This window comes from Peromyscus eremicus, chromosome 2 (genome assembly GCF_949786415.1).
Source record: "Peromyscus eremicus chromosome 2, PerEre_H2_v1, whole genome shotgun sequence".
Classification (NCBI taxonomy): Eukaryota; Metazoa; Chordata; class Mammalia; order Rodentia; family Cricetidae; genus Peromyscus; species Peromyscus eremicus.
This window is the reverse complement of record NC_081417.1, coordinates 104,071,478-104,082,338: the sequence shown is the minus strand read 5'-3', so window position 1 is coordinate 104,082,338 and position 10,861 is coordinate 104,071,478. Positions and strand designations below refer to the sequence as shown.

The window sequence follows — 10,861 nt, the reverse complement described above, 5'->3', positions numbered from 1 at the left end:
ATGTCTCATGGCTGGTCATCTCTTCACAGGGACACTTACTTTACCCTTTTTTAACTCCAACAATGTGGGCCCCTCTCCAACTCCAGCACAATATGTTAAAGTATGGTGACTAAATTTTTGAGAAAGGGAGCGGGAATCAGAGATTAGATGTTATTAAGACCACTTCCCACTCAGAAATTCTATAATAGATAAATTAACATAGTTAAATATTTGCAAGTTCATGCTCAGAAAATGGGCTAGGGATGCATTGACATTGTTGGCACAAATGGCCATGTTTAAAATAATCACTAATGCTAAGTAAAGGTAGGGCATAAATAGCTTTGAGTAGGGGCAGTAGATGTGGCATATATGTGAATATGGTTGGAAGTGCAAGATCTGAACATGGGCAGAGAAGTCAGGATATGTTTAGCCACAGCAGCTCCCAAAGGGAGAGCAGATAATAGTGGAAGATGGCCAGAAAATAAGTAAATATATGTCAGTGTTGTTCAGGCCAGAAAGCAAAGTGTTAACTAATGAGCATCTTAATATGTGCCAAAGAGATTAGTGATTGTTCTGAAACCAATTCATGTGGTCTGTTAATGTATTGATTACATAGTATCACCCAGTTTCATAGATGCTAAAACTCATTGTTTTGCTTGCCCATTGAGGAGCAGACACTAGGCTACTGGTAACTTATGTTATGCCACCATCTTTTGGTTGAATTTAAATGCCTTCTTCACTAATTAGAACTATATATTTTAAACACAGAGTGTTAGAATTTTAATAAAAATTAGTATGTTTTTGGATAAAATGTAATGATAAATAACTCATGGAATGGAAATATAGAAGTGAAATATATATATATATATATATATATATATATATATATATATATACTTATATAATAAATTAAGTTAAGGACATATAAAATTCATACTAGCTAAAGACAGACTATCATCATTAATTCTGCATTTTTGTTAAAGATTTTTGTCATACTCGGTAATGTTTAACATCATCCTTTTCTGCATCCCAACACCTCACTACTGTTCCTCCCAGGTTAAGTGTGTAGTAAATTCTCCTAACAGAGTCCTTACACTGGGTAAGTCCATTCTCAAGGGCCCTGAACATCAGATATGGTACTCTATGCACATGCATTTAACTACATCCAAGCATTTGTGCACATGTGCCCACACTCCATTGTGATTATTTTAAACATGGCCATTTGCACCAACAATGTCAATGTAGTGGAGCCCTCCTGAACCACTATCATGCCTGATATCATGAAGAAAACAGTGCTTTGGAGTAAGAGAAATTTAAGCTTCAGAAGAAAAACACAAAATTTTTGAATGCACTAAATGGAGACAATAGATTCTTACACAATCAAGTATCTTACCCCAACCACGCCAAGCAAGTGTGCATTCCTTTGCTGTATCTGTGTAACAATTAGTGATTCTGGGAGATAGTTTATTAGGTTGACATTTGAAATAGTTGCATGTGGAGGAATGTTTTTGTAATATTAAAAATCTGTATTTATTTTTGCCTAGATATAGTATGCTTTAAGTGTAATAATATTCCCTTAGGTTATCATTTATTTGGATTTTGCTAAAGTTCTAGTCCTGACTAGGCTACATAGCAAGATACTGTTTTTTAAAAAAATAAAGGAAATAAAGAGAAGACAAGAAAACTTCACTTGAACACAAACATGCACACACTACATACACACAAACACAAAGATAAAAAATCAAAGGCTGTCAGATCAGATAAAACATAAAGCCCAGCATATGCTACATAACAGAAATCACTTCAAATATAAACCCATTGGGATGTTTACAAGAAAAACACACAAAAAAGAGAATCATGCAAAATTAATCAAAACGAAGCATAAATATACATCAGGAAAAAGGTAATTACAGAATAAGAACAAGATGAAGAACATTTTAATCTAGTCAGCTCATCAAGATTACATAATAACACAAAATGTGTTATACATAATGCAGTTTTAAACACATTATGTAACTGAAATGGGAGAAAAACAAATCTAAAATCACAGCTGGAAATATCAAGATATCTGTGGGGGAAGGCTTTGTCTCTTGTCTGTCTCTGCCTCTCTCTCTCTTTCTCTCTCTCTCTCTCTCTCTCTCTCTCTCTCTCTCACACACACACACACACACACACACACACACACACACATTCATGCAGGCACTCTCATTAAGACTTATTTCTTGACAGAACACAACATCAGGAAAATATGGAAATGTTCAACGCTGTCAACCACAGGAACCTATCTGATGTTCATAGATCAGTCCCACCTACAAAAGTAGAATTATTTCAAGTTCACCAGGAGCATCACCATGGTAGAGCATACTCCGATACATAAAAACCAATAAACTCAAACTTGATTCTTTTTATTATTTTATTTAAGAAATTTTGTATTTATTTTACATATCAACCACAGATCCCCCTCTCATCCCTTCTCCCGTGCCCCCCCAGGCGTTTCCCACTCCATGCCCTCCTTCAAAAGGGTAAGACATGGGGGGTCAGCAAAGCCTGGTACATTCAGTTGAGGCAGGACCAAGCCCTTGCCCCCTGCATCAAGGCTGAGGAAGGCATCCCACCATAGGGAATAGACTCCAGAAAGCCAGCTCATGTACCAGGGATAGATCCTGATCACACTGCCAGGGGCCCCTCAAACAGACAAAGCTACACAACTGTCTCCCGTATACATAGGACCCAGTCTGGTCCCATGCAGTCTCCACAGCTGTTGGAGTTTGTGAGTTCCCATGAGCTTGGTTCTGTTGTCTCTGTAGATTTTCCCATCATGATCTTAACCCCCCTTTGCTCATAGAATCCCTCTTCCCTCTCTTCAACTGGACTCCCAGAGCTTAGTCTGGTGTTTTAGCTGTGGATCTCTGCATCTGCTTCCATTAGTTACTGGATGAAAGCTCTCTTGGTCCAATCAGAGGCAGCAGAGTCTTTAATCACAACATTCAAATTAGAAATCAATAACACAAAACTATCTGGAAAATTCCCAAATGTTTAAAAACCAACATAACTTCAGATCATTATTGTAAACTGAAAGAAATTTGTGTGAAAGGAAATTATTTAGCACTGTTGGTGGGAATATAAATTAGTATGATAATAGAAAATGGTAGGGGGTTCCTCAAGACATTGAAAGTAGAACTACCATGTGATTCAGTAATCTCACTGCCGAGTATAGATCTTGAGAAAATAAAAGCAGTCTGTTGAAGAGGTATCTTCATTTCCATATTTGCTGTGGAATTACAATAGCCATGGAACAGAAACAAGTGTCCCCATTGACAGATGAATGAATGAGGAAAATGTTGTACATACACCGTGAAATGGTTTGGCCTTATGAAAACAGAAGGAGGTGCCGAAGAAATGGTTCAATGGTTATGGGCACACACTCCTCTTGGAGAAGACCCAAGATCACTTTCCAGCACACATTTCAGGCAGCTCACAACTGCCTGTGACTCCACTTTCAGGGATCCTATGCCCTCTTCTGTCTCCACAGGCACCTGCACTCACATGCACTTCTGCCCCCTAATCACTTCCAACACAGGTAATTTTTTTGATGTTTAAATCTTTTTTAAAAAGAGAGCAAAGTTATGCCATTTATGACAGCATGGATGGAAAGGGAGATAGTTATGGCACCTGAAATAAGCCAGGTACAGAGAGCCAAGCACCTCGCATGTGGAAGCTAAAGATGTTGATCTCAGAGAGGTAAAGAATAGAACTGTGGTTAGGGAAGCTGACGATGAATAAGGAAACAAAAGGCTGGAGGGAGACCGACCAACAGCTGCTGAGCTCCAGTTAGATGGGAGCAAGGAGTTTGGTGTGGGAAACAGCAGGGTGGCTATAAACAGTAATGGATATTTCTGAAAACTTGAGTAAGAGGATTTAGAACGTCTTTGCCATAAAGCAACAATAAATGAGAAGATAGATGTGTTTGCCCTGATTTGATACACATGTTAAAATATCAATGGCACTCAACATACATTGTTTTGATTAGATAGATAGATAGATAGATAGATAGATAGATAGATAGATAGATAGATAGATATGTCAGGTGCCTTTCTCATAGTGGCAATAATAGATGCAACTTAGCTAGGAAAGAACTTACGTTTGCTCACAGTTCAGAGCGTCTCATCCATCATGGCAAGAAAGGCGTGGCAGCGGGGAAAGCATGGTGGGAGGACAGCTCACGGCACAGCTTCATCACATCCTGGCAGCTTAAAAACAGAGAAGGGGCTGGAAGTGGGGCCGGGTTATAACCCTTAGGACTTGCTCCAGCAGCCTGGGTACATCAGACTCCACGTCGCAGAGGTTCCATATTGCCTCAAAATAGTGCCACCACCTGGGGAGGAATGCCCAAACATAAAGGAAACAGGTCACAATCAAGCCGCAAAAATCGGCTAAAACAAGTTAATTTTAGAATGAAGTATAAGCTACTGAAAGTTAAATTTTATTTGTTTGAACAAATAAATTAATACAAAGCAATCTATGTGAAAGCCTTGGTTGTGAATCAGAGCTCATTACCATTTAATATTCTTTCCCCCAAAGCTCCACATTGAAGGTATATGTTGAGACTACTTAAATTCCATTATCCAAACATTTAGTGAGACAATAAAATTTAAAAGGTATGTGTTTTTAGCATGTGTTGTTTCACCCAAAAACTGCCTTCAGAGAAATAATCAGAGATTTAATATGCTGTATCATTTTATGGTAGGACACATTACTTCACTCAGTGAATATTTACTAATGTTTACTATGGCCGTATAGGTAATAAGCTCATTTGTTTTATATTTTTTTGGGGGGGGTTTTCGAGACAGGGCCTCTCTGTGTAGCTTTGTGCCTTTCCTGGAACTCACTTGGTAGTCCAGGCTGGCCTCGAACTCACAGAGATCCACCTGGCTCTGCCTCCCAAGTGCTGGGATTAAAGGTGTGCGCCACCACCGCCCGGCATGTTTTATATTCTTAAGAGACTTTTAATTTGAGGAGGTTGTAAGACAGGCAGATGAAATGCTTCACATATGTTAGAAATTTTAAAGGGGGTACAAAGTACACTGGGTTTCCAGAAGAGAGAGAGGAGAGGGACACAGAGAGACAGAGACAGAAACAGAGACACAGAGAGAGGAGTTTGGGCCTCAGATAGGCCATAGTCACTAAAGAAGCACTAGCGATGCTTCAGAGAGGAAGAATCATCAGCAAACACACCAGCTGTGTTAAGGGGGCACTGAGTCTTGTGAGTACTACCTGTGTTATGGGGGTACTGAGTCTTTTACTTCCTCTGGAGTCTGGTTCCCTCAACTACACTTACTACAGCTGTGTGGGGTGAGACTAAGAAGGTAGGTAGAAGGCAGAGACTTACTCAGGAGGGTCTTAGCAATGTGGAGCTGGGTGTTCATCGTTCAAGAGCCATTACTGCTGTAGAGATGTTCTCGTTGGCTTACCATAGTCTCAGCTGGCCTAGGGAAGATGGACCAACCACCTGCCTCCATCTCTTCTCATACATCATTTTATCACTTACAGGTTTTCGTATGTTCGTAGAGGAACCAACACATTTGTAACCATTATATTGCTCTTGTAGGTTGTTTCTACTCTGCTGATCTCATGAAACTCTAGCCACAGTCTTTTGATAATTTTTACTTTTATTATTTTATAAGCTAAAATTTTAATATTAAATGGATTCAACGAGATACAAAACAATCCAAGATTGTTGATACCTATTTTCAGATTCATTTGCCCAAATACTTGTGCACATTTACAGTTCTACTTGAAGTTTCAAAGTTATCAGCCTGTGGATTTTAATGTTTACCTCTGAGTGTGGTCTAAGTACTGCTAAGGCTTTGATAAATAATACTCCACGAAATAATACGGCTTAAAAAAAAGCTTCTTCTCAATAAAAGAACATTACTAAGCCTGATTAAACACTTAGAAAGTGCATTGTGTTCAATGAAACCTTGTATGTAATAAATAATGAGGGTAGTAGCCGATCAGATTGGACAACTGTAATTGTCTCCAGAAAAGTAGACAGTGAGGCCCGCTCTTTCAGTACTTCCTCAAACAGCCAACACAATGGGGAGAGTAAAGGAAATGTTCCATAAAAACCTTGAAGTGGGAACCAGAAAACCTAAGACATTAACTTGGGGAAATGACACACAAGGAAGCAGAGGCAGCAGAAAGAATGTTGTCCGTCATAATCTGAGATAGATGAAAGGCCAGCATTGCCTAGAACTGGAGTTTCACAAGGTGAGCACGGAGAGCGGTGTTTTTGTCCTTCACCATGATCCACAAACAGCTCCCTGAAATGGTGCTGCTGCTGTTGGCTTCTTGCGCTGTCTCCTCGCTAGACTCGAAACTGATTCGCTTCCAGTCAAGAATGGATGGAGAAAGTCTACAGCTACTGAAAGCTTTGCCAGTCTCATCCAGCCAGCAGTGTCTAGCACACAGGAAAAATTTCCTGCTTCCTTGGCAGCCTGTGAATCGTCACCAGTACCAAAAGGGACATGCCCTGGCTGTTCTGCACGAGATCCTCCAGCAGACCTTCAGCCTCTTCCAGACACATGTTTCTCTGGGCATTTGGGAGGAAAGCCATATAGAGAGGGTCCTAGCTGCGCTTCACCAACAGCTGACATCCATGGAGTCACTAGCTGGGCTAAAAGCAGAGCAGAAGAGCCGTGGCTTGAGTGTGCAGAACCTTAGGTTACGGATTAAAGCATACTTCAGGAGGATCCACGATTACTTGGAAAACCAGAGGTACAACAGCTGTGCCTGGATCATTGTCCAGGTAGAACTCAACCGCTGTATGGTCTTTGTGTTCAGGCTCACAGGACGGCTGAGCAAACAAGAACTAGACCCTTGAACACTGTGAAGCAAGAGCCAACAATGGGTTTTAAAAGCATAGGTTGGTGGCAGAGTGAGATCTATGAGCTTTCTGGTTTCTTCTTTGGGCTGCATTGTTTTGCTTCTGCAGGACTTTAACTGTGTCTGAAGAGTGCATGAGTTGGCCACAGTTGTTTTCATTTTGCCATGCCATGTTATGTTTTCTACCAATTTTAATTTATTTGAGAATTAAAATGAATTTAATGGTGAAGTTTTCACAGAATTTTGCAGTTAGATATGATGAACTATGCCTTTAATGTAGTGAGCATTCCTTAACGTACAGCATTCATTCCAATGAATTCCTTGTTTACCAGAAATTGTTAGAGGCAATGAGTAAGATTTGAAACTAGCACCAAATACTGAATATTTCTGTTACAAGAGACTAATATAAATATAGCCAAAAGACATGAACAATTTGCAAAGGAATGAAAACAGATTTAATCTCACTATAATAATAATAATAATAATAATGCAGATTACAACTAAATAACATCCCATTTAACCTATTCAGTAACTCCCCAAGGTTTAATTAAGAAAAATAGACTCACAGACTTCTGAGGAGGCAGGAAATTTTTCCTGTGTGCTAGACACTGCTGGATTGATTGGTAAATGCTCTTATAATGTGCCAGATCAGCAGAAGTTGGTACAAGCCATATTCACACAAGGGAACATGATTCTGCTGAAGAGAATAAGGAGACACTTCCCCTACAAAAATACATAAAGCAAAAAAAATAGGAAAATGCATATAAGTGGTATATTTGGGCAAAAACCTTGAAATAACTTTAATATTTGTACTTACTATCCATGAAGAACTAAAGAACATATGAGATATAAAGTACAGCAATAAATTACTGTACTATAGAGGAAGGAATGGCAGATTTGGGGATGCAGACTGGAGAAGGAGAGTTTTTACTCTTGTTTCTAAGTGGTAATTTTGAGTCATGTGCATATGACAAATTAAGTTAAATGTATCTAGCTAGTTAGAACTATCAGAAGTATCAGTGAAAGAGCCTTGCTGCTGAACCAAGGTGCTAGTTGAAGGCCAGAGGAAACAAGAATGAAGCAGCCTGCCCTTGGCTGGCAATGGCTGGGAGGTGGAGTGCTGGGAGGAAGCTGATCATGCCACAGGGAGGGGTTTCTGCTTCATGAAGGGTCTGCTGGTGACAGGATTGCACCTCTCCTAGGCAAGCCTTTTAAGAAGTCGTCACAAAGCAATGTGGAGTAAAATGTCTGAAGTCCACTGAGACTTGGTATCTTTGCCACATTATCCAAATACAAGCAGCAAGGTAAAGGACAAATTCTGCTTCACAGTCGTTGTGTAATCTGCCATGGAAGTTACTACTGAATGGAGAGACTTACTGGAGAACCAGACAATCCCAGTTTAGCTTACTCATTGCAAGCAACTGTTGGTGGATGCTTCTAGATTGAGCTTGAAATGAACGGGGAGAAGCTGAATGGGCTTCTGAATGTGAAGCAGTCTCCACAGTAAAGCAATCTCTCCAGCAACTGAAACACAGGAGCTAGCTGGCAGGAAAAAGTCCTTGCTGACTTCACCGTGAGGCCCAGGACAGGATCTGTTTACCTTTAAGTTCATGCAGAGGTAGTGGAGTCAGGGAAGAAATATTTACCACACTTGACTGAAAATACAGGTCGTTTTGCTTCTCGTGGTCTGGAAAACTTTTTGTTGCTGTTTTTCTCCTTTAAACCAGGAAGTTTCCAGAACCAAATCCGTCATCTAACAATTATTCAACTCTCCAAACAACCTCGCAAGGTACTTTCTGTGATTATCTGTTTTTCTCAGGTGAAAACAAGACTTCAAAGATGAAGCAACATGCTTAAAGTAACACAGCAAGCCCCAGCCAGAGCTAACAGAAGCCACAGCAGAAACTCCATCCCAAGGTACCCCGACTTGTGGCACAAATGCCCTCACTGTTGTAATATTGCAGCAAAATAATCGTTTGGGATAATAATTATCTTCTAGCCTGTGTTATGCCCTCTGAATCCTGAATTAAAGAAAAGACATTTCCCCTCCTCTAGATATCCCTTTCCTCAAAACTGAGAAATCAGATGCTCTATGAAAGGTGAGAAGTGGAAACCACCATAGCTGTTATACAAGAGTATAGAGTAAGCCAGGCAGTTGCCAAGCACCACTTTAACCCCAGCACTCAGGAGGCAGAGGCAGACAGGCCAACCTGGTCTACAGTGTGAGTTCCAGACAGCCAGGCCTACACAGAGAAACCATTTGGAGGAGCGGTGGGGTAGAGTAAAACCATCTCTGGTTCTGAATAGCAATCAGTAAGAGACAGAAATGGAAGTAGAGGGTGGGAATTGCTCACCTCTTGGTAAAATTGTGGAGGTGGATGATGACACTGAAGTGTAGCCTTGGCCCTGGATATGGAAGACATAGCCTGAAATTTTATGTCTACTTTAAAAAAAAAAAGGATCTTACCAGGTGGCCGTGGTGCATGCCTTTAATCCCAGCACTTGGGAGGCAGAGTCAGGAGGATCTCTGTGAGTTTCAGGCCAGCCTGGTCTACAGAGTGAGATCCGGGACAGGCACCAAAACTATACAGAGAAACCCCATCTCAGAAAAAAAAAAAAGAAAAAAAAAAAAGCAATTGTTCTGCTAGACTCCATTTGGGCCATGAGTGAGCTGGGTGGGATCAATCAAATGACTGAGTCTTTCCCATTTAAAAAAAAAAAAAAACATGTTCTACAATGCAACTATTGGGAAAGGAAAAAAAATGGCTTCCATCAACTACAAGGAAACGTATGTAGCTGTGTCCAAAAGGAAAACGAATGGGATTAGTGACTACAGAGCAGCGGTTCTGACACATATAATGTATGTTAAAATGAATAGATAGTCATGCTTCTCCCTGCCCCACATGCAGGGCACTGTATCACTCTTCTCATTACCGTGACCAAGTAACTAACAAGAAGGGACCTAAGGGAGGAAGGGCTTACTTGGCTCTCAGTTCAAAGAGTCACAGTCCAGCACAGTGGCCAAGGCATAGGAGCAGGAATGTGAGGCATCTGGCCATATAGTTCACAGTCAAGAATCAGACAACAGGCAGAAATGGGGTCAATCTAGCAAACTTCAACACCCGATCCCAGTGACTCAAACTGTCTACAAAATCCCGTGTCTTATTTTCTTCAGCTTTCCCAAACAGCCCCACTGGCTGGGGATTAAGTATCCAACACCTGTACCTATGGGAAACCACAAGTGCACACATTCCCACCTGCAAGGGTGCTTTCAAGTGTTTCCTAGTAATCCCTTCAAGTGCAGAGTCCAGAATCTTTGCATCACACACAGTCTTCTTTACAATGGATGGACATGGCCTTGTGCACTGTGGAGATAGGACAATGACGACAAAAGCCGACATTCAAGGACATGAAAGTGCATTTTTATGGTCCACTCTTGGGTGCTGAGATAGGTAGGGTACACTCATAGATTTGTAGAGTATTTTCATGAGTCAGGCAGTGATCCTGCCCTCACCATGATAAGCTTTCCATGTTTGTGTCTCCTTAATCTCTGATGCTGCTCTCTGGGACACTCCTCCTCATCTGTTACAATCTTTCTATGAGTTTTTCAATATTGTGGTCCAGCCTAGGTCCTCACTCAAGCACTCCATGTGCCTCACCCTCTTTTCCTTTCCCTTTTTTGGGGGATACATTTTGAGATAACATCTCACTACACTGAATTCATTCTGAAATCCAGGCAAGGCTTTGAACTTGAAATTCAGAACAACTGAGTTATAGCTTGTGCCACCAAACCATTTAACTAATGCACCCAGCTGAATAAGGATTGGTTACAATATACCTTTTATGCATTTCCATTAATTCACTTACCCTTTTTTACTTTCATTAAATAATTATTTTAAAACTGCTGTATGTGCCAGGTGGTGGTAGCATACACTTTTAATCCCAGCATTTGGGAGGCAGAGCCAGGCAGATCTCTGTGAGTTGGAGGCCAGCCTGG

General features: G+C 40.7%; 1 protein-coding gene across 1 annotated transcript; it reads left to right on the top strand.

Annotated features, from left to right (window-relative positions):
* The first annotated feature begins 6,283 nt into the window (after nucleotides 1–6,283).
* Ifne (interferon epsilon) lies at nucleotides 6,284–6,862 on the top strand. The gene has a single exon (XM_059255986.1). It carries the CDS (start codon nucleotides 6,284–6,286, stop codon nucleotides 6,860–6,862), a length of 579 nt encoding a protein of 192 aa, XP_059111969.1.
* The last annotated feature ends 3,999 nt before the right edge of the window (nucleotides 6,863–10,861 follow it).